This window comes from Azolla caroliniana, unplaced genomic scaffold, assembly GCF_043228905.1.
Source record: "Azolla caroliniana isolate FFs.n. ecotype wild unplaced genomic scaffold, voAzoCaro1.0.p SCAF_1, whole genome shotgun sequence".
Taxonomy (NCBI): Eukaryota; Viridiplantae; Streptophyta; class Polypodiopsida; order Salviniales; family Salviniaceae; genus Azolla; species Azolla caroliniana.
Genome location: NW_028230436.1, coordinates 4,831,830 through 4,856,648, shown reverse-complemented (window position 1 = coordinate 4,856,648; position 24,819 = coordinate 4,831,830). Strand labels below are relative to the sequence as shown.

At 40.2% G+C, this 24,819-nt stretch overlaps 1 protein-coding gene across 1 annotated transcript; it reads left to right on the top strand.

Moving 5' to 3' along the window:
* Positions 1 to 6,096: 6,096 nt before the first annotated feature.
* On the top strand, positions 6,097 to 10,622 carry LOC147868520 (protein MANNAN SYNTHESIS-RELATED 2-like). Its single transcript, XM_087320297.1, has 6 exons — positions 6,097 to 6,391; positions 6,995 to 7,094; positions 7,992 to 8,062; positions 8,202 to 8,287; positions 9,014 to 9,590; positions 10,103 to 10,622. Exons 1-6 carry the CDS (start codon positions 6,278 to 6,280, stop codon positions 10,394 to 10,396), a joined length of 1,242 nt encoding a protein of 413 aa, XP_087176423.1. The 5' UTR covers positions 6,097 to 6,277; the 3' UTR covers positions 10,397 to 10,622.
* The last annotated feature ends 14,197 nt before the right edge of the window (positions 10,623 to 24,819 follow it).

Below are 24,819 nucleotides of genomic sequence, written 5' to 3'. Positions count from 1 at the left end.
CTAATATAATTTTATAGCTACTTATTTGTTAGTGCCATAGTTTAATGATAAACAAAGTACACTACATCACCCGCATATTGAACTGATTCAATGTACGCAACATTAAGCATTCAAGGAGAAACAAGAATTACATTTTGCATCATGCACATTTACGTGAAAGCCCTTATACTTGCAGCAATGTATAATTATTGTGGTGTGCAAGTATTCTTTTAGAAACACACTCACACATCACCAACCTTATTTAAAAGAATGGTTTTCCCTATTTCTAGCGAAGGTTATACCTTGTGGAGATCAAGTGTCAACACAACCTACGATATGCTAGCAAAATATACCTTGAGTGTTCAATTATTAGCATATGGATGTGAGATGCAATCCAAATAAAATATATTTGATTCTCCATATCAAATTCGTAGATAAATCAAACACATGCCGAAAAAAATGATATTTTTTTCGTAAGGATAAAGATCCAAGATTATCCCTTTATATTTCTATTATTTTCACATTATAACGTTATTGGGTCCAAAAGTAGAAACCCATATTTTTTATTTGCGAGAATTTTCATTCTTATGCGAAAGAACACGGTTGGCTCAAAAGAGGTTTTCTTTTTGTATGTCTTCATATGCCACTATTTCTTGCAATGTGGCATGTCCAAATGTGTATATATAAAACACAATCCATGCATTGACCTTTTTGAAAATTTCGCATTTTCTCGTATATTGTTTATCTTGTTCTCGCAGTCTTTCCTTGTGGCTCCATTGACATGACCTCTCGATCAACCCTTCACAAACGTTGCACATCATGGCGTCCTCCTCATTTATTCTATGTTCAAACATATTATTGTCAAGAGGAAAAATAGCCTTTTGGATGTAGATGGTGTTCTTAGGTTAAGTTTTTTGTAAGTGTTGTCAATATAGTTATTTCATCTAAGTTTGATTTAATGTTCTAAATCTTTGCATTTTTCATTTGATATGAAGCATATACTCTAAGGCTGCTACTTTCATACCATTGAGAGGTGCATTAGGATTTAAACAAGTCATTTGATCTGGGATAACTATTTTTTTCATCATTTTGATGCCATATTATTTCAATGTTTTAAAGCATAATTCTCGTTTCATCGTGCAGAAATTGCATTTCTCCAGGAGATTTTGTCGTATTCGTTATGAACATTAAATTTTCTATTAAAACGTAATGTTATCATTTCACTACTTAATTGTGGAATGGTTCTTGATACTTAAATTGGATTGTAGGATTCCACAGTTGTCTACCCATACAAGGCCGACTATGGAAGATGTCACATGATATGTAGAAAAATGTTTTTGAAAGAGTCATAGGCAGCAAATAGAAAACTTTTACTCATCAACATGGGTTAGGGAGAAATATACCTCTCATCCATAGACAAGTAACTTTGTAAAGTGCCCCACTAAAACATAACATATCCCATAAACCGATAAGGTATACGACGGTTATAGTCATAATCTATAATGTAGGTTCATAGCTTGTTGTAACTAATAGATGTGGTTCTTATGATTTGTCAAGAAACAATACATTAAAAAATATGTGTCAAACATTTTACTCGTTCATGATGACCACGTTCTCCACATACTTCTTATGCATAACTGAATTATATTATTTTTTAATACTTGAGGATTGAAATTTATTATCTAAATTGTAGATTTCAAGAAGCAAGATTAACATCACGAGACTTCTCAAATCATTTATCAAAACATTCCATTTGTCACTCCCTATAAATACATTTGCTATAAATGAATTTTCTACTAGATATTTCATGAGACATGTATGTGTAGCATAACAAGAATTGAGGCATGACTTTAGTTTATGTTGAAGGCATTTCACACCAACATCACCAACTAGATACATTCACAAGAGATGGTTACAAGTGTTGCATCAATCATTTTGGGAAGGATTCGCATGCATTGATTAATCAAGGAGAATGTTAAGGTGAAAGACGATACTTTATTATACGGTTTTCTAAGTAAACACTTCAACAATCTATGTTGTCATGTGGATTCTTGAAAATGTGTTATATTTGCATTTTTTGAACAATTTATAATTTTTTAGAATGGCAATGGATGGATTGCAAACTAAGAATTTTGCGGATTGATGTTATGATAATCATAATTACTATAATATTAAGGTTTCATATCTAGTATTATGCAATTGGGCAACTCAATTGGGCAACCATAATGACCAAATGTTTTCATATAGAAAGTAGAGGTCACGGATATAACAATGTTTTTCTAAAGAGCATTTGCTTCTACCCACTTTGTGCAATATTACGTGAACATGATAATGCATTTGTTGTTTATTTAGGTGGCTCCATGTGTAGATGGACCATTGAAGTCAAGACCCCGTTAATGAAATAACATGAGTGAGAGAATTGGATGGTGGGGCTTGTGGGGCTTGGCCTTTTGGTTACATACATATCCTTTTGCACCATGGGCCATCCTAGAGTACTTTGCCACCCTTTAATGTGGGTGGTACCTTGATCTGAAATGGGTTAGGAATGAAGTCAATTGCATATAAATAAGAGCATTTAAGAACACGACCTTGTATTAGGATTTTGGTAGTTGGAATTCGATCTTTGTAGAAGTTGGTTGAGTCAAAGCACAAATTAGGCTAATGTCTATTGTAGTTGTGGTGTGCCAAATTCTTGTCTTTAACACTTCAAATTCTTCAATTCAACTAGCACAATACCTTTCATGAGTCAATTCGCCTCACACATTACATCCTATGAAACTTCTCTTAATTTCCCTTCAAATAGGTTCTCAGATTCTTCTTTAGGCTCGTACAATCATTAGGGTTGAATGTTGTATACATCCACTAATGAGGAGATTGTTGATAATTGGTTGGGACTATCGTTGTGCATGTGAGCTCCATCCAACAAGGTTGTGGGTTGCTTCTTGGCATGTTTGAAAGTGGGTGTCATAGTCACATTGCATATTCATTGTTGATAATGTATCACCAAGTTTGACGACATACATCATGTTCGTCTGTCATTTGTTGAGCATGTCATCGTGGCTTGCAATGTGTTGCTTGTTTTGCAACATGAGTGGTTCCATTCCTTAGCTTACACATACTTTAATCCTAGTGATAAGTTGTTGTGTTCAAGCTCAAAGTAGAACATCCTTTTTTTTTCGAATAAAGATTCACCTTGGTATTAATGGAAAGATGGCCAAAGGCTACAAAGAACCTTTTCATGCACCCAATGGATGGTAAAGTTTACTACTATAACATGCATCTTATTATATATATATTTATTATAATTTATTGTATGTACTGATGTGATAGAAGATACCTACCAGCTACAATACATTTTTATTCGGTTTTGTTGTGAGACCAGTATAGATAATATACTATGTTTAGTGATATAATTCATAGACATGAAATATATTTAGTGGATGAAGTTTATAAATTTTTATTTTGCATGACTATAATGAGAAAATGAACATTAAGTATCACCAAAATCACAACATTGTTCACATTCACATTTTCATGACCAATCTGACATTAAGGCATGTAATTTAGGGGGGTTGAATATCTAACTACTTTTATAGTTAATTACAATCTTGCCTCAGTTTTTTATCAAGGGGACATTGATTGTTAACTTTCTTACCCTTACAAGGGACACTTAAAATATTATAGGTGCATGATCTTCTAACTAAACCATCACATCACTAATCTCTTTCGATAATAATGATGTTATTACTAAAAGTCTACCTGTGGTAACAACATAATTCAAGGCAGATTGATGAACTCACAATGAATAGTGAGTCTGCTCTATAATTATTCCAAGGATGAGATAGAAATGCAAAAAATATGAGAGAGATAAGCGAAAGTGTTGAAATACTCTTGAATGTCTCACAATTTCTCCAAATACCCTTGATCGATTCTTGAGAACGTGAATATACGTGTTATGCAAGCAATTTATGGTCAATTCACATCCTTTTTCATCAACTCATCCCGTTTTCCTCTTTTTTGGGGATAGAGAAAGGGTTTCGAGGAAAATAATGTAAACATTGGGCAATTGAGGAAACAATGAAAGGCTCTCTCTCTCTCTCTCTCTCTCTATATATATATATATATATATATATATATAATACACACACACACACACAAAGAGAAAGTGAACCGACTTTGAGTGTATGAGGGCAAGAGAAATATTACGACATAGATTTGAGACAGAGATGGATAAGATATCATTACAAAGAAAGTTATATTTGTTAAAACTTAAAAGTAGATCCAACTCATTTTACATTGCAACTTCAGTACATATTTTTCAAGTTAGGACACTACTTTTAAGAAGAAGCAGAAAAGCACAAGACCTCTAAAGATTGATTTGTTCCTTGTTAATTAATGTATAGAAATATGTCACATGATGCAACGTAATAATGTTGGCAAAAATCGTAGGATTATTAAAAAAACATAGAAGGAATATTAAATGTTGTAGGCATAGAAACCGAAAAAGCCTTTAAGTGTGTTTGTGGTGTCCTTTCTTCCCATTTGCCATTTTTATCCCCATGTCATTATGTCATAGAAATGCACTATACTCAAATTTCAATGTAAATGCACAAGCTTGAAAACTCACAAAGAAGACAACACCTCGAGAAAATGGCTTAAAACTAGCACTTAGCCTTGCCATTAAATGGTACTTGTGAGTTGAGTGAGCATGATCATGATAGCAATGTTGAACAATTATAATTAAGAGAGCAATTTCAATTGGGAACTCAATTCGAGGGAATCTATTTGGTTGATATAAAACCTCTTGGCAACAATTTAACATCCCCATCCATGATGCACTAAATGCGCAACAACGTGGTTGTCGAGCATAAGTTTGACCACCCATGAAAAAGGAGTTGATTTGTTTTCTCGTAAATGAGTTGGATGTATAGGATTGATGGCAGCCACAAAATGATATATTTGTTACATACATATGTTTAGGAAAAATAGTGTGGTATGATAAAAATAATGTGTCGGTAAATTAGTACACACGTATGTATATCAGGTTGAGAAAAAGAATTTAGTCTGTAGTTGAAAAGAGGTGGTAGGAGTGTTTTGAACTTATGATAATAAAAGGACAGAAAAAGAAAGAGAAAACGTGCATAGTGACCAGATTCTAAAAACCTTGCAATATCCAACTTATTAACATGTTGACATGACTTTGCGAAATATAGGAATATAGTTGTCTCATACAATATTGATTGGAGTTTTGCCAATGCAAGATCCTTAGAATGGCGTTGGTCAAGAGCTTTAGGCAAAAGATGCAAATAAATGGATCATTGGATGTATCAAATTACCCTATCCATTAATAAAGGCCCATCCAAAGAACCACAAGCATCGGAATAGAGACATGCGTGCATCCTACCTAACCTAGAACACGACTGCATGTAAAACGTTGTTTAATCGAGTAAATGAGATGTAAGCAAAGCTTACAAGATCCACAAGTGAGACGACTTTTCGTAATCAGTGGTGTGATTATGCAAAACGGAAGATGCGATGGTTATATGCATGGTGTGATTATGTAAAATGGGTGATGGCACAAATGGATGGACAACAAACTCATAATTGAGGCAGGCTGCAAGACTTAGCACGATAGTAACAAGGCGATTGTGGGGTACCCATGAATGTTGGTATGCATCCAAAACCAGCCAATAAAAAGCAAAAAGCAAAAAGCAATCCAATTTCCTTGTCATTGGCAAGTAAAAGAAACTCTACCCTTTTTCTTTCATTGTCACACCGACACAAGACAACAACACATACATACATACATACATACATACACACACACATACATAGATATGTACATACATCCATATACATACATACATACATAGATGTGCACACACATACATAGATATATACATACATCCATATACATACATACATACATAGATGTGCACACACATACATAGATATGTACATACATCCACATACATACATACATACATAGATGTGTACATACATACATACATACATACATACATACATACATACATACATACATACATACATACATACATACATACATACGTGCATACATGCATACATAACACACATACGGACAGGTATGCATACATTCACATCCATACAGTTGGAGGTGTGCAGCTATGTTTTGCTGGGATAGCTCAAAGAAATATCACGTTTTCCTGTTCTCTCTTTCTCTGCTCTGATCTAACTCAGATCTAATTCTGTATCCCTTCATCTCGTTCCTCCCATCTTCTACTTCTTCTTCTCTGCCGAAGAAAGCAAAAAACGCAAAATGCCGTGTGATGTTAAGCAAGCCGTAGCAGCCGTCTTGACGACGGCCATGTTCGTCATGCTTGTCAATATGATGAGCAACGATCGGTTCTTCTCCCTATCCACCGGAAACAAGGTAATGTATCATGTCGTTAAGGTTAGGTTCTCCTTTGCGATCAATGGATTCTCTGTTTCAGTTCGTGTTGCATTTTCTCTTCTGGGTAATGGATTCTCTGATTAGGTTAGAATTAGGGATAGGGGCCACATTTTCTATTATGGGTATGGATGCTCTGAATCGGTTGGTTAGGTTCTGGGATACGTTTGTAATAATAGGTTTATTGGCTACATTAATCTTTGTGGATATGACTTGCGTAATTGTGTTAGAGCTACATGCTCTGTTGATGGTATAGATTCTGAGTAGGTTTAGGATGATTACATTTTCCGAGGTGGGTATGAATTCCCTGAATTCAGGGTTATGGATTAAAGCTTTCCTGTTGTTTAGCTATGGGTACCATGATAAGGGTTATGGTTGTACCGTTTCTTTTGTATTGGCTATGTCTCCATTGATTAGGGCTTGTAGGAGTTCTACATTTTGCTATTTTGTGTCGGTGCCTTCTATGCTTAGGCTTAGAGCAAGCTATACATTTCTTGCTGATACACAGGCTACGGATTTTCCTGATTCAGGGTTAGGGTTTACAGTTCTCGTTGTCTTTTTTCTTTCTTATTTTCTGTTGTGTAGGAGACAACAGAGGAAGTGAAGACCGCTGATCCCCATCTGGAGGAGCTATGGGGTAAAACGGGACCTCATCTACAACAATGTTGGAACAATCCTACACCAAGTGAGTTGTAGTCTTTGCTATGCCAAGGTTGTGGGTTCAAATCCACATTTTCCACAAGTCTTACTTGTTGGGCTTTTGAATCGAGTTCACGGGTTCAAATCCTTATTCTCCACAAGTATTTTTTTATATCATGCTATTACACTACCAACACAAGGTTTGAAAATCTATTTCCCTTCATCTTTCTTACACAAAGCTATTAGGTCATAGACACAGGGTCGTGGGTTCAAATCCAAGATGATGTATTTAATTACCCATTTCCAGAAATATTTGTTACACGAAGCAATTAGGCTGTGAGCACAAGGTGCTAGGCCCAAATCCTTGCTTTCCACAAGTCATTGTTACACCAAGCTATTCAGATATCAACACAAGATTGGGAGTTCGAATCCCCTATACTTTCACACATCTTGGTTACAAGTCAACATATTAGGCTATCAAATTCTCTTGCTTTCATGGCCACAACCATAGAACATTGCCAAATAGCTGACACAACCATTTCAACATGGCAGGATTTCCATTTATACCTGATTCAAGTTATATTTATTAGAATATAAATATATATGAACGATAACTAACACCATCTTTAGCTATCTTGCTTAATGTGTGAATGTGATTATGGGCTAATGCAATGGCATGGCACTGGTGTTAGTGAATAGTAAGTATGTTTAGTTGGGAGCATTGGGAAAACGTTAAAAAGAACTATACAAAATTATTGATTTAGAAAATTCAAAGTTATAGTCCCAAGGATTTGAATATAGATAGATGGATTATGTAGCAGCAATGAACAAAATGTTTATGTGGTGAACCTTTGGGTTTTCATGAGATTTGAAGTGCACTAACATGAATTTGAAGACTTTAGGCTTTAGTAACACCTCAGTAACTATCTTTTCTTTTTGCCAGTTAGACAAGGTCGGACATGGGGTTATGTGGTGGTCATGTTATCTAATGGCCCCCAATATCATCCATTGCAAGTAATGCTCTTAACTACCTATATAATGAGATTTCCACATGGTAGTTAGTTCTGTCAGTTAATTTTGCACGTCACTCATCCTACCCCAAGAATGGTCATTTCGAGTGTATGGTAAACCCTAAACCCTACACTCTCTACAGGTAGCGGATGCTATTGTCGTAGCCCGACAGCTCAAAGCCACTTTATTGCTTCCAAAAGTAGCAGAAGCTTCGACGGAGGGAGATGGGTAAGATCTTGACACCTTTTTTTAAAGTTTTACAAAATCAAGACTCTTTGGAGAGATTCATGTCATAAAACATTAAAATAAAAAATGAATAAACGCATAAATCACTAATTGTCATGGGATAACTAAGTTTTTAAGGCTTTTAAAACCTTTTTGTTTTGGCTTCATTTTTATGAGCTAGAATTTTCTTGAAAGATTCATTGAAACTCTATTAAAGTTTGAAAAACTGCAAGTGATATTCCCTGAAAATAAGCTCATATCTTTTTGAAAAGAATGATCGAGGCTTTGAAGTTAAGTCAAAAGTTACAAAAAAGAACAACTAAATCTTGAGAAGCATTTGCCAAAAATAGCCTAAATATGATGGAAGCATTAAAGATTTGCCCGGTCTTCTATGCTTTCTTGGGTTTCATCAAATATAAAATCGTCATAATCTTAATTCGACATCATGCACACTAGTTACTACTCCTTCAGAAACTTTGATAGAAAGATTTGTTACAAAACTAGAAAGTCTAAATTTTGTTCATCAACATATTAATATGTATAAGTGTGATACAAAAAAGCCTATTCTATTCATAAAGAAACAATATGATATAATGATTTTATGTACATCCATTAGTCACATGGCACTATGACAACACAATTGCCTTTCTATTTCACAAATGTTATATATATTTTGATATTCTAATAAGTTTAGCAACCCTTATAAAATTTTCTTGCTTTGGGAGGTAGTGAGTTTGACAAGATTTATGATGTGAATAACTTCATATTGAGCCTCAAAGACATCGTCAAAGTCGTTGGAAAATTGCCTGACGATGTGAGAACTATTGAGCCTGTAGTTGTGAAAGTGCCTCATCGAGTAACACCAAAATACATAGAGGAGAATGTGGCACCCATCTATAAGCAAAACCGCATCATCCAACTTACCACAGTTTTTTCGCCATCAAGTTTGAAAGATGAAGAATCTTCTGTGCCGGAAGATGTGAGATCGATTCAGTGCTTAGTGACTCATAATGCCTTACGTTTCCACTCCAAGGTGCAAAAGATAGGAGAAAGAATGATAAGGCGAGTTAGTAGAGGCAGCGGTGGAGATAGATTTGTTGCTGTTGATTTGCGTGTGGATGTGCTCAAACGGAAGGGATGCTCTCAAACATCATCTAATGGCAAGAAATGTTATGATGCTGATGATGTGAGCACCTTCCTTAAAAGGCTGGGGTTTGCATCGGATACACCAATCTATGTGACACAATCGAGATGGGATGATAGCCTTGCTCCTATCAAGGAAAACTTTCCGAATGTTTATACCAAGGTAACAACTTTGAATTTTGGGTTTAGGGTAAATTATGCGTTCAAAGGTCATGGTATAATGTTTAGAGTTTCTAGTAATTGAATTTTGGGTTTAGGGTAAATTGTGTGTTCTAAGGTCACGGTATATAGTGTTTAGAGTTTCTAGTAATTGAATTTTGGGTTTAGGGTAAATTGCATGTTCTAAGGTTAAGGTATAGTGTCTAGAGTTTCTAGTAAGTGAATTTTGGGTTTAGGGTAATATATATATATATTTATTTATTTATTTTCAAAGATTTTCTTCAATAGTATTAAGAAAAAACGCCCGAAGGCTACAGTTTGAACTGTCTGCCTAGAAGGGTAAATCTTGTTTTCTAAGGTCAAGGTGTATAGTGTTTCGAGATTCTAGTAAAGATGGTCTTATATCGCTAATCAAAGGATTTTTAACTTCAAACTAAATTTAGGCTGTTTAGGATTTTGAGTCTCTCAACATACGACACAACAATAATTTAACATATACGTTTTTTTGTGATGTAGGAATACAACATGCCAGTTAATGAAGAGAGGCAAAGCCTTGGGAACACACAATTTGAGAAGGCTATCGATATGTATGTATGCATGCATAGTACTGTATATGTACCCGCAATATCGGGATTATCCTATCTAGGTATTGCGGGGGGGCGCATTGCCATCGGGAAAACACAAATACTTGTCCCTACCATCAAAGGAGAGGCTTCTACCAACCTTAAAGTTTCTCAAGTGCTTTCAAGGTTTGTTACACACAAAGACCACCGTGTCTACTCATGCTTTTGTAAATCTTCTACCGATTGAAGTAAGTGAAAAGATGAGAGCATAGGTCCTAACCAATCTCATATTGGATGGATTAGACCATTGGTGGGATACTTGATGTTTTAGTGCTCGTTTGAGATAACTTTGGCAGTAGGTTGGGGAGGTTGACAGGGAATTGTATTGGCAAACTCTTTTTTTTGTGTGTAATGTCAATAAAACGATTCTTTACAATTTCATCATTTAAAGGAAAAGTTGCTTTGGGCAAGAATCTTTCCTCGCATCTAACATGTGAGCAAAACTCTTTCCCCATGTCTGATACTTTAATGTCATAAGAAAGGAGACTAAATACATACAAAAGGTAGTTAAAAATCATGCATCATCACCACACAAGACCATATTAACAATAGGCTGTCAATATGAACGAGTAAAATTATGAGCTTAATGTAGAGCTAACGAGTCATAGAAAGGTGTTATATAGAATAATCTCAAACATAAATCCTAAACCTTATGCCTTACATTTGTAGAATCTAAACCCAAAAATGACAAATGTAGAGAAATATTCATAAATTGCATTAAGATACCTAGGTAGGGTGGTATGTTACCTAAGATTATCATTGAATGGTTCTCAAGTACGAGTGTATGGTCTTGTCAATGGGTTAAGTTTGCTAACCCAACTAATGAATTGCCAACAATCCCCTACTAAGCTATAATATTATCAACTGATACAATTCTAATTGTACCTTAAGAAAATTTTTCCAGAGCTTTTATCAATTTATCTTTTCTTTTTCTCTTTTGAATAAAGAGTCGCATTGGTATTAATGGAACCCAAAGGCTACAAAGAACGGATACAGTAAAATATAACCCTCATACCCACATTGTCACGGATAGAAAATATGCACAAGGGAGTAGACGCTAATCAAAGGGATGAGTTGATTAATTGAATGACTCCGTATCTAGATGTGACACACATCGGCCAACATGTTGAGTAGCAAAAGCCCTCATGCATGGTCTTTCCAAGCCATTTTGGTGGATCATATCTCCACTTTATTCTATCCCCAAAAGAGGTGAAGACCTCTGCCTTTTTCCAAATTTCTCAAAAATTCTGTTGCTTATGAAACACAACCTCAGGCTCACCAGTTATTGCCTCATTGACGTTATCAATTTATCTTGATGAATGGCAAGTCAAATAAACAATTTAGAAGCCTATTTATTACTTAGGAAATATATGTACTTATAAATCCTTTTGCAAGAGCTTTTATCAATTTACTTGATGCATGGTAACTCAAAAAAACAAGCTAGAAGTCTACTTCGGTCTTATGACATATATGTCAAACTATCCAAAGAGGTTCCTTGCTCAAACAAAAACTCTAAAATTTATTTCTTATAAGTGAATGGTAAAATACTTACAGGAAATCGTTGTGTTTATGTCATAACTGTAAGTCAAGATATTCATATGTTATTGTGTTGGGATAAAAGTCCCACTCTGCCCACTTTGTATCTCTAAACACACAGTTAACCTAACTATATAAGTGGGTAACTGACCTTGTAAAGACAAATTGAGGGTTAATGTAAGATAGTCTTCTTTGAGCACGTCTCTCTCTCTCTCTCTCTCTCTCTCTCTCTCTCTCTCTCTCTCTCTCTCTCTCTCTCTCTCTCTCTCTCTCTCTCTCTCTCTCTCTTTGTGCAACTGTCTGCTTTCATCTTCTTGAATTTTGTCATAGTGCATATCTCTATCTTGATCACTACTTGTGTTGTTTGCTAGACTCACTAACAGGTCCTCAATCTCGTTCCACATCAACAATTCTCCACATATTGTATATGATATAAAGTTGTTAGAAAATATTGCAACATATGGCATGCACGAAAGGAAATGGTAGAATATAGTAGAATTTGCAAGTATAAAATAGCAGTATCACTAGCTTGTAAAATAGAGAAATTGGTAATTAGGATGAAGACAACGAGTGTGACACTAATAAAATGACAATAAGACGAATGTGAACCAACTAAATGGCATATTATATAAAACAACAACCAAGTTGTGTTCAAATGGATACACAATGATGAAGAATGTGACTTATCGTTGTTTGAAAGTAACCAAGCATGTTGTAAACCATACCATCCTTGTCAAACCATTGTAATCAAAGCGAGAAGTTTTGTAGTACTTGATATCTTGCATATTCAAGAGAATGTCAATGGTAGAGTACTTTGCTTACCAACCATTTGCTCTTAGGTTTCACTCCTATTCATGATACTCATACCAACTTAAAGGATTAACATTATTAAAAGATTGACTTATTTGGAGAATTCCCCAAGTTTCAACAAGATATCCAAAACAACCGGATGAGTTGGCTACCATAGACATTATAGATCACATAAATTTATAATTTAATTATTCTTTGTACTCTTGTAAAATAGAAATATTCACTTAGGGAATGCTCTATCAATATGTTTGCATTCCTTGGACAAGACAAATAAACCAGGAACTATGTGGCCATCATTGCTAGTCTAGCACATCATCAAAACATTGGAATATTGGTTATGTGTAAAACTTCACATTATCTACTCGTAGGTTGAACTTTCAATCAAGGTGCATATGGTTATCAATATAGGAAACCACAAAAACATTAATAACATATGTTTGAATCCAAGAATCTTACGACTTAGAGCCAAAGCATTACATGTATTGTAAAAGAAAAATGGACACTTGTAATGAGTATGTTTGCCCTTAAGCCCCATAGAACATCCATGGATTTCCCTATGTATACATAGATATCCATTTCTCTGAGGGTCTATGGTCCCCCAAGTTTTTTAAATTTAGTGTTATCGCACAATTTCGTAATCACCCTTTATTGAAATGTAGATGGTAGAATTGAGATTTATGAAACTCCAAGATGGATATTTGGTTACAAAACTTATCAACATAAAATATCAATGGAGAGCATCTGAATGAAGAGAAGCATACTCCAAAAGCATCCAAACCTGAGATGAAAAATATTTGTTGTTATATCCAACTTAGGATTTACAAGAATTGAGGTGCATCACAAAAGGTTACAAACAATGGAAACTATGAGATAGTTTTTTTTTTCATAAGAAACTATCCTCCATTCGTATTAAAATTAAAGTGGCTAGAGGCAATATACAAGATAATCCAATATTATAATGAATGTTTTATAGCCATGCCAAATGACCGTAGCCAATCTTTCTAGGTAAAGATAAATAATCTTTCTAGCCAATCTTATTCATGTTCGGCATATCCAAGTATAATGTTTCATCTAGTAGCCCTTTTCTTTCAATCTCAGCATGCATCTCACTATGAGATAGTTACCAAATACATTAAAACATAGATGTTACTCTTGGCTTTAATCTAGAGATGTACAATTTGGATCTTACCTAAATAGAATGTGTGGATCGAGTGAAAGTACTGAAACACATTTCCCATTGGAAATATAGAAAAAGGATGAAGTAGATTCTAGTTATAGCAAACAAAACTACCCATCTTTAGTTTTGAACTCAATGACACATGTAGACGTCATAGCCTTTTCAAAGCTCACAAAATATCGTATTATATCTCCTAAGCTAGTATTTTATATTTTATACCATTCAAGAAGATGGACATTGATAAAAAAATATATTAATTATAATATTCTTGTAGAGTGAAATTCAAGAACACAATGGATGGCCATTGAAGATTATTGAAGTGAGAAACGGGTGCATTGGACGGTTGATTGTTAATACATATGTGTGGTGTTCAAATTTGAATCCTTGCATTTCATTACTAGTTAACGATTACTTAAATAATGTGCTCGAGTTAAGCCTTGTCTAAGTTATTTAGCTTTCTTTTAATTACGAGAGTTAGCTAGCAAAATTAGTAGGGAGTTCACCAAAGTGAGTTAATCACAGCATTGAACCCACTTGAATACATTTGACAAATATCTTCCATCTTTATCCGTCTTGCTAACTTTAGGGTAGGTAGAGATCTATTTGAACAATTCACAATGAAATGGTGTGAAGGTAGTTGTCACATCAATTAAGTTGGAACGCCCTTAACATTAAGATTAAACAACGTACTTGTGGAACAGAACACCATATTCTTTCTTTCTAGATTTCATCACTTAAGGTACTACAATTTTAGAATAGATTCCTGCAAAGTACCGAGTTATAAGAATAGATGTTAGTGTACCATGTGTGTGACAGGATATTCAAGTTTTAGTGTGATGGATTCATGCCATGTCAACTTAATAATAGGACTCAAGTAAATTAATTAAAAATTTGCATCAGGTTTGCGCATGAAATTAACATGAAACGTATCCTTTCGAGAAGAAAGTTTTGAATTTTGCAACTTCATAAAACAACAAGAGTGTGATGAACCATGCTATATAAAAGCCTATTGTGATAATGGAGCAAAAATGTTTTCTTTAGTATAAGGAGATTGATGAAGACTTTACCAGACCACCACGATTGTTGGATACTTTGTATTGTCGCACATACTCTCGTGCTTCTATTTATGAGATTAAAATAGTGTGTTAGATCATGCATGTATAATATCTCGATCATTATTGTATTATTTGAATTTTCTTGACCTTAAAGACATTAAGAAGGATTTGAATTAGAGTTTGGTAGCAATTTTTTTTGTTAAAGAATTGAAAGTAAAGACTTCATGATTCCTGTTCTAGTTCTGTGTGCAAGTGCATGAATTGTCAGTCAAGTTATGAAAAAAAATTAAGGCAATTTAAAAGTATGATCTATTATGAAAAAAATGCACCCACATTTAAAGTGTTACAAAATGGTACACATTATTGGTCCAGAGGACAACCTAGGGTTTGAATGCATGCAACGACGAATTAAAATTCTAAAGAATGTCATGCTTCTCAATTTTTTAGGCAAACTAGATTGAAGTTATACTGATGGGTCGGCTTAGGACGTGCAATGGATTATCCACCAAATGAATTGAATAATGATGTTTTAAGATTGCATTACTTCGTTAACATTAGCTTGGAAAATCTAAGGATTCTTTGCTTGATAAACATGATGATGACAATGATGATATATTTCCCTAACTGAGGAGGGATTGTTTAATTGATTGTTACGAAAATGTCTTTCTCATGAAGATATAGTCTACATTAGGGAGAGACTACACAAAGGCAATACAAGAAAAGGGCATAAATTTATTGGAAAGGCTTAATTCATTAAAAGAGGGACGTATGGAAAATAATTGAGTTATTCATGACCTCAACATGACCTATATGTATTTTATCCATAAGCCAAATCTCCATCTTTTCCTCACAATGAGCAAAAATCTTGAAAAAATGGGATACTTGACATTCAAGAAAGGTCTGTCTCCTCCTAAGATCCGATATTGGGTGGTATCTAGAACTTCCATAGTGGTCTCTAACCTCAACTACATTTAGTTGCACATCTAATGTTTGTCCTTGCAAGCCGGTCCTTGTAAGTGATGTGCCATTTATTATTTTTATAAATAATGTTACATGTCTTCTTCTACAAGTAGTTAATGAACATATTCTATCATGGATGGGAACATTAAGACATGTGGAGCCATTTCTAAGGTTATCCATGGTAAGTAGATGCATGTGTATTTTCTACATGAAAAGAAGAAAGTTCTTATTTTTTTTCTTTTTTCTTTTTGAAAAGAGATATGCCTTGGTATTGTAAAATGCACGTAAAAACAAGGAGTTTTACGACATGGGGAAATGAAGGGTGCTAGAAGATAGGCTTGGGGTAGTATAGGGCTTGATACAGGCAACATGGGCGGAGGTGAATCGACCGTTGGAATCACGTCGGAGCAAGTAAGTAGTGGATTTGATGGCGCGAACTACGGTGAACGGGCCGATCCATCGGTGCATGAGGGATTTGCTAAGACCGTGCCGTCGGACTGGGAAGTAAACAAAGACTTTGGTTCCATCAAGCATAAGTTGGGGTAATTCGACCCACGTCGTAGTACCGCTTCTGACGTTGTTGTGCGACTTGTAGATTTCGGGATCTGGCTTGTCAAAGGAGGGGGAGCATTTGCTGGAGATAGAGCCCCCAAGTGACACTATCCATGTTAGCAGGTTTGGAATGGATGTCAATGGATGATTTTGTTGGGAGCTAAGGGTCGCGCCCATAGAGTGCTCGAGAAGGGCTGATCCATGTTGAGGCTTGTACAGATGTATTGTAGGTGTGGGTGAGAAAAGGCAAGATTTGATCCCAGGTTTTGTGGCATGGATCGATGTAAGCGGCAATCTCCTGCTTGAGGGTATTGTTGAGGCGTTTGGTGAGGTCATTTGTTTGCGGATGGTAGGGGGATGTAAACACTTGTTGGACACCTAGTTGAGTTGCGATAGCATTGAGGACATCCCCATGGAACTGACAGCCTTGATATGATAAGATTTGGATAGGGCAACCATGCTAAAAAATTACCTTCTACAAGAGTTGGGAGGCAATTGTTGGCGCAATGATGTCAGGGATGACAACAATTTCAGCCCACTTGGTGAGGTATTCTGTTATGACCAGGATATACCTGTTGCCCCTCGAGGTTTCGGGAAAAGGTCCCATGAAATCCCATCCGACCAGCTCAAAAGGTGACATGACGGTGATGGGTTGGAGTGTTCCAGCTGGCTTGCCCGCAGGTTTGATATGTTGACACAAAGCACATTGTTTGATGTAGGTAGAGACAGAGTGTTGTATGTTGGGCCAGTAATACTTGAGGCGTAATTTTTCAAGAACCTTGTGGAAATCCAGATGGCCCGACAATGGGTGGTCGTGATAAAATTGGAGATACCTATATTGTAGGGCGTATTAAGGGATGTAGAGACGAGGCTCGTGATGCGCTTGAATGAAGAACACCAAGTTATCGCAGAGCATGAACTGCCGTTGTGAGGGAAACGGTGGGAGAGAGCGCAACTGATGGGTTTTCTCTTGGATGGCAGGGTCATGTTGTTGAAGTGTAGCGAGTTGTGGCAATGGTAGCAGAAGATTAGTTGTCTTAGGGAGAAATTGGATAGCCTAGAAGTCGGCGCAAGAGAGACTATCAGCGACCAAATTGGTTTCACGTTTCCGATAGGACAAGGTAAACTGATAATCTTGGAGTGCCAGCATCCATCGCAACAAGCGGCCTGGGGGGAGGTCGAGGGATAAGAGGAAGCAAGGGCTGGTGGTCAGTCTCAAACGTAATTTGTCCACCATGAAGATATGGGTGAAGACGCTGGAAAGACCAGACGATCTCAAGTAGCTCCTTCTCGGTGGTTCAGTAGTTGCATTCACACAACGTGAGAGTGCGGCTAATGAAGACGACCGCCTTTTCTTGCCTGTGGCAATCGGCTTGCAAGAGGACGGCTCCTAACCCATGGTTTGATGCCTCTGTCTACAACGTGAACGGTTGGTCAAAGTTAGGATGGGCAAGCAACCCCGATTCTTGGACCATGGTTTTGAGGTGACGAAAGCAATCTTCGCAAGCATGATCCCAAATGAATGACAAACCTTTCTTCAAGAGTTGGTGAAGCGGAAAAGTGACCAAGGCGAGGTTCAAGATGAAGCGAATGGAAAAGGTGAATCTCATGCCCAGAAAACTTTGCAATGATTTTATTGAGGTGGGGCGGGGGTAGTCGGTGATGGCTGCCACCTTTGCAGGGTCCATACGGATTCCGTCGCAAGAGATGCTGAAGCAGAAAAAACGGAGTTGCAAGTTATGCTTAGTTATGCAAGCGAGGACTTCGGTGAGAGATTGTAGATAGTCCTCCCACTTGGCCGTGTGGATAAGGATGTCATCCAGATAAACGAGGAGGACACCTTTGATGATAAGGGCGGCAAAGATGGAGTTTGCCATGCGTTGGAATGTGTGGTCGGCATCCGACATGACGAATGGCATGCGGGTGAATTGGAATAGCCCGCGGGGTGTGCGAAATGTAGTCTTCTGGGTGTCAGAAGGCTTTAGGGAGATCTGCCATATCCCAAGGCTAAGTCCAGGGAGGTGAAATAAAGGGAGCCACCGATTTGATCCAAGAGGTCGTCCACGTGAGGGAGCGGGTAGAGGTCATGGATAGTCACTTTGTTGAGAGGCCTGAAGTTGATGCAAAAGAGGAATGTGCCATCATCTTTCTTGATTAGGTGAGGAAGGAATGATAATACCTTTAGTGAGCATGTCGGTGACGATAGCATCGACGCGATCGTGGTCGAGGGGGGAGTGTCCGTGGGTAGCCATGCGGATCGGAGTGGCTTCCCTGGTACAAATGGCATGTTATACCGGGAAAGAGACAGTTGGAGCATACGTGGGTTAGAGAGTAAAGAATTGGGTATTCAATTCTTGTTTAGCAGTAAGAGATGTGTGTTATGTGTTTATGTATGAGAGAAAAGATATGAGAGAAGAGAAAACACAAGGTAGATTAGATAGAATGGAAATAGAATACTGAAGAAGAAGAAGATGTATATTCACAAGTAGAATATGAAATACAAAATGTAGCATTACAAGAAGTCACAACCAACTTGATATGAAGTATGAGGAGGTTGCTTTATATATAGTTAACTAACTACAACAACCACTCTCTCTTGGGGAATGTGAAGACTCATAGTCATGGGGAATATGTAACTCATTAGTTATGTGTCATAGAATATGATTCTATGACACATAGTTAATGTGTAGAGAGTAGTGGTGTGCCTCTTGACCTTTGAGTAATCATAGATTCTCAAAAGGTGTGTTCACACATTGCACTATGTTGAGCTTGATTCTCAACACACCCCTTCAAGCTCAACTCAGGTCGGTTCCTTTCGATTGATGTCCGCTTCGGCTGGTATCTGGTTTTCGCTTGTACTCCCCCTCAAGCTTGGCAAGTCAGGCATCGTCAATCCAAGGTCTGACGTGAATTACCGAAGCTTGTTAGCTCCTAGGGCCTTGGTGAAGATGTCAGTTGTCTGAAGATTTGTGTTGATGTGTAGAAGATCGACATCTCTAGCCCGAACATGCTCTTGAATGAAGTGGTAGTGCACTTCGATATGCTTTGTGCATGCGTGCAACACCGGGTTCCAAGCCAGATATATACTGCTCATGTTGTCGTAGTAAATGGGAATCAGATCCTTGATGGGAACACCCAGATCTTTCAAAATCATCTTGAGCCATAAGGCTTCACATACAACTAGGGGTGCGCCCCTGTATTCGGCCTCCGTACTTGGAAGTGTGACGGTAGGTTGCTTCTTACTACTCCAAGATATTCCTCCGCTACCGAGCGAGAAGACAAATCCGGAGGTGAATCGTCGATCAGCTCTGTAGCCGGCCTAGTCGGCATCCATGTACCCTTCGAGTATAATTGGTGTGGCCGATGCGTAGAGAATGTCGTAATCCATTGTATCGCTCACGTATCATAATACTCGCTTAGCGCAATTGAAATGGATATCTCGTGGAGTTTGCATGAATTGGCTAAGGAAGCCAACCGGATAGTTGAGATCGGGTCAAGTGATTGTGAGATAGATGAGGCTCCCGATCAGTCCACGATATTGAGTCGGCTCGCACTCATCTGTGCTGGAGTCAGCGTCTAGTTTCAGGTTTCGATCGAGAGGGGTTGCCACAGATTTACACTCAGTCATCCTGAACATGTATAACAAGTTGAGGATGTAATGCCGTTGAGATATCATGATGCCTAGGAAGCAATGAAGCTCCTTCATGTCTGTCATCTTGAATTTGTTGGAGAGGAGGGACCTCACCTTGTTGATGTCAACTAAATGCTCACCTTCAATAACTAGATCATCCACGTATAAGATGATGACAATCGAGTTTCTAGAGTCGTTTCATACGTAGAGGGAGTTGTCGGATTTCGACATTCGAAATCCATTTTGATGAAGATATTGCGTAATCTTCGAATGCCAAGCACGTGGTGCTTGCCTGAGGACATAGAGTGGCTTCTTGAGTCAGCACACGACTTTCGGATGAGTACGCAATTCGAAGTCAATTGGTTGTACCATGTACACTTCCTCTTCTAATTCGCCTTGAAGAAAGGTGTTCTTAACGTGCATTTGGTGGAGGTGCCACGTTTTCGCCATTGCGAGTGCGCACAGAAGTCATGCGCCGCCTGCAGATCTCACGACTTCGTTTGCCGGGGGTGGGCCTAGCTCAAGCCACCTCCTCGTTTCTTCCATTCAGGTCGGTGTCGGCTCGGCTCTAGTTTTGACAGCTGGTCCAGTAGGCGAGGACCCCTTCTCTTTCCAATCTCGGCGTTTGTTAATCCTGTTGCATACTTCTTTGACGGTCGCCTAGTCAGTCATGAGACTGCGGTTGGTTTCAAGAAGAAGACCCACGCTTTCTCGGACGCACAAGTCAAACGACGTAACGAAAAATAGGACTTTGCTCGTTTTGAGCTCAATTCGGTCCAATCAAGAGAGCCGCGCGAACCGTGACTCGAACTCCTGGAGGAGTGCCGAAGCGTTCTGACCCTTGTCGGGGTTGTTGACCCAATCCATAAAGTCCTTTCTCGATAGTTGGACCAAGTCGTTGTAGCTGTATCTTTCAAGAACTTCCTCCGCGAATTCCGCCCAATCACGTCAACCCGCTTGTATTTCAGCCATCTCCATATGGATGTGTGGTGTCACGACCCGGGGAAATCCTGTCAGTTGTCTATCGTCGGGTATATTCCTCATCTGCATTTAAGATTTGTAGGCCTCTAAGTAACTCATGGTGTCTTTCCCACTGAACCGGCCTATCTTGTCGACCATTGCTTCTATGGCCTTGTCGAGGGCACTCGCGCCCTTGCGAGCGCTAACCAGGTGGTGTACTGCCACCGCCATTGCTTTTGCAAGTTCGCTCCCTCTCATTTTCAGATTCCTTTGCCGCTCCTCTTCACATCGGGTTCACCAAGATGTCGAGGAAATCCTCGCGGATGCGTAGAAGTTGGGCAAGACCACTGGGGTCTTGAACCAAGGAATCAAGAAGTGAGGAGGAAGAGTCTGTGGTTTACGTAAACCCTGACACCGCGATTAAACAAAGAAGGTTAGCGAAATGAGAGAGATAGTGTCAAAGGATCGTGTGTAGACACAGGCGCAGACAGAGATGCTAAGAACAACTTGCGCTAGGTAGATAAGTTTCTATTAATAAAAAATATGTGCGTAGCACTGTGGGTGATTACAACCGAATTTGTGTCGGTGATCGAGCGTAGGGCTCTACAGTAGTTAGTTACAAAGATGCGCTAGCACGGAGAAGGTCGATCCCCTAGTCGGGAGCACTCGGGCGTCTGACCCGAGCAGGGGAAGCGCCTTCCGGTGATCCGTCGTAGGACTCCTCGGCTCCCCTCCCCTCTGTTTCTTTTTTCCCCTATGCTTCTTTTCTCCTCTCTAGATGACATCCCCAAAAACAGTCACAGGTCGCCCCTTTTATAGCACAAGGAGCGACCGTTTACAAAGCATTCATAACCTGTCGCTTTCCCTTCCTAGATTCTTCCCCCTGATTCTCTCTCCACGTAACTCTCCCTCCTTACACGATGTCTGAATCCCTATTGATGCCTTAACTACCTAGTACACCTCTTTCTACCTAAGCTTAGTCCTTACACTATTTATTTCACTAGGTGTGTGCACTCGTGCACACCAGTGTTCCTGCGTGTTTCACATTGTTTCTACTTATGGCTCGGAATCTTCACGACAACGGGACGGTGTTCGGCACAGACGGTGCCGAACGAAGAAGGTTGAAGACGGAACCGGCAATGCGGGAACAACGGATTGGGAGTTGCCGAGGGCAGAGTTGACAAAGGCCGAACCCTTACCAGCCGGTTACGATTTCGGAGGGAAGCTGGTGAGGGGTAAGTAGGGAGCGGAGCAAGAGACGTGTGAGTGGCCATCAAGGGCCAAAGCGAAGCACAAGTACGGGACGGTGTTCGACACAAGCGGTGCCGAGCACGGTGGTGCTGGGTCGGAAACAGGGTGCAAGATAGGTTGCACGGGTCTATAGCCGAAAACGGTATCGGTGACCGAAGGAGGATACTCCACACCCGCTTCTGAGATCTCAACAGCTCAATCAGAGTGGCAACGAATCGAGTGGCAAGCCAAGCCCGAGATAACAAGTTAGTGGGGGTGAGGGGACGACGAGAAGTGCATGGCGTCGAACCAGTTGTAGCAACGTGGAATGAAAGGGGCCAAACGGGCCGACACGGGGTGTTCCTCGTATGCGGAGGAGACCGATAGGTGGAGAAGCGACGATGCACTATCTGGCCGGGTGAGGGCCGACAACGCGTGCATGGGAAATAACAGGAGTTCGGTACGGGCAGAGCCGAACAAGAGAAGGGGATGCGCGACACACAGAGGTGCCAGAGCGGGAATACAAGCGCGAAGATGGGTTGCCGGTCCAAGTCATCTCGCGTAGAAGGCCGGAGAAGGATCCTCCACACTCGTTCCGGATACCTTGGTAATTTGGCCATCGTGGCAACGTAAGACTAAGGAGAAGCTAGGTGGCGGCGAGGGGACGAAGGCAGTGGAGATCAGTGCGGAATGAGAATCGGGACGATGCGAAGGTCGACGGAGACCATGCGGGCCATCACAGGTGCTCCTCGGACAGAGGACACCACGTATCCAAAGGAACGAGAAGTGTGCATGCGGTCGACAAAAGGTCCAACGGGGAAGCACGCACACTACGGGATCGCGGCGAATGACCTATCGACGGGTCGAACAAGCCTACGGGGAGGCAAACGCGGGGAAGCAACTAGGGCCGACGGTTCGGACTGGCGAGGCCAACGCGGCAACCGGAATGCAGATTACGGAAGACCTGTTCCTCACCGGCCGGAATCTCTCACCCTTCTCTGAACTTGGCACTTACCGGTGGACGTGCTGTTTGGTGGGGGCGGATGTCGTGAAGATTCCAGGCCATAGTGAGAAACCAGGGAATATCGGAAAAATCGGCGGGGTGCATCATGTGCACTCACCCTTCTACAAATTGTGTAAATGATAGGGGCACCATTATGGCGCTAGATAGTAGTTAATTCAGGAAAGACGATCCCATGTAATAAGGGATTTATCCCACATTGTTACGCATCCCTCTCCTTGTTCTATAAAAGGAAGGGAGCGCCCTTTGTAAAGGGGTTGCCCATTTTGAGTTCGAAAGGGTATACCACTTAGGTCTAGGGTTGGTTTGGGGGGTTCCCACCCGTTGGGTCCCAAACAGTTTTGTTCCTCATTGTTCCTCATTTTGAGGTTCCGTTTAGTGTTAATAAGCTTCGGGGTGCGTTGTGGGTGCGTTGTCTCTGTTTTCTGTTAGGGTTTCAGGGTCTTTTGTGTGCGTGCATAGGCGGTGTGTTCGGTTGTGGGGCAGGCGGCGTGCGGACTACCTGTGCTTTCCCTGAGTTCCTGCTCGTTGGCTCTCAGCACTCCGTTGTCCGGCATGTCTGCGAGTGTGTGTGTAGGTGTTGGCTTCTGTCACTTATGCAGAGCTCGCGAGCTAGGTGGTTCACTGGCAGGTCTCCCTCCTTGGCGCGCAAGACCCCACTTGGTTCAACTAGCCCGTGCACTCCCTAAAGGCGGCTTGGCACAAGAGGCGATCGTTCTGGAAAAAGGCATGCCCTGCACGAGGTCCCATTGCGCGGACGATCCCGAGAGCTCCTCGACCGGCCCTAGGATGCAAGCTCCCTCTTCCTCTCCGTGTGGAATTGGCATCACAGCGTTTGTAGGTGTGTGTGTGTCTCTGGTTAGCGTAGGATCCGAGAGCGGGTGCATGTGTGGTCGCCGATGTGGAGGTGCCGGTTGTAACTGGGTGTGTATACGGGTGTGTGCGTGTGTGCGGGTGCGGTTAACCGGGCCGTGTCCCGTGCCTCTTTTGGGCCCCTTGTACATACGGGCGAAAGGGGCAGCAAGGACGAGGGCGCGCTCTCTCGCTTCCCGTGCGGTTACCGGTCGCGTCTGGAGAGTATCTGGGATCGAACCGGCTGGTAACGCGGCAAGCCCCGGAGAATTTGGGTCCCCGACAACTCCTCCCCTCCTGCACCACGACCCTGCTAGTCCCACCCAGATCCGACATGCAAGTGCGGATGACCGCGACATCTTTGGTGAACCCGACGTGAAAGGCGGCAGGGGAGGATGGAGTTCAGGGCCGAAGACTTCGAGGAGGAGAGTTGAGAAGCGGCGCATCGAGATGGGCGAGGTCGAAGGCTACAACGATTATATGGCGTACCATTACGCCTTTATGATGAAGGTAGCGACAGTACGGGAGTCGGAAACACTTTCCCAAGCCGCGAAGGATCGTAGATGGGTTGAAGCGATAAATGAGGAGATGCAAGCACTCTCCAAAATCAAGATATGGGATCTTGTTCCCCACTCACCGCACAAGAAGGGGATCGGTTGTAGAGGGATCTACAAGGTGAAGTATAACGTTGACGGCTCCGTAAACCACTATGAAGCTCGACTCGTAGCAAAAGGATACGCACAAATGCATGGAAGTGACAACGAAGAGGCATTGGCCCCGGTGGCAAAGATGACAACTAACAAGGATGGTGCAAGACCTCTAGATT

Coding starts and splice junctions, on each gene's coding strand:
- LOC147868520 (XM_087320297.1), top strand. CDS start 6,278: ATGCCGTGTGATGTTAAGCAAGCCGTAGCAGCCGTCTTGACGACGGCC. Junction 6,392..6,994: donor CCCTATCCACCGGAAACAAG/GTAATGTATCAT, acceptor TCTGTTGTGTAG/GAGACAACAGAGGAAGTGAA. Junction 7,095..7,991: donor TTGGAACAATCCTACACCAA/GTGAGTTGTAGT, acceptor TCTTTTTGCCAG/TTAGACAAGGTCGGACATGG.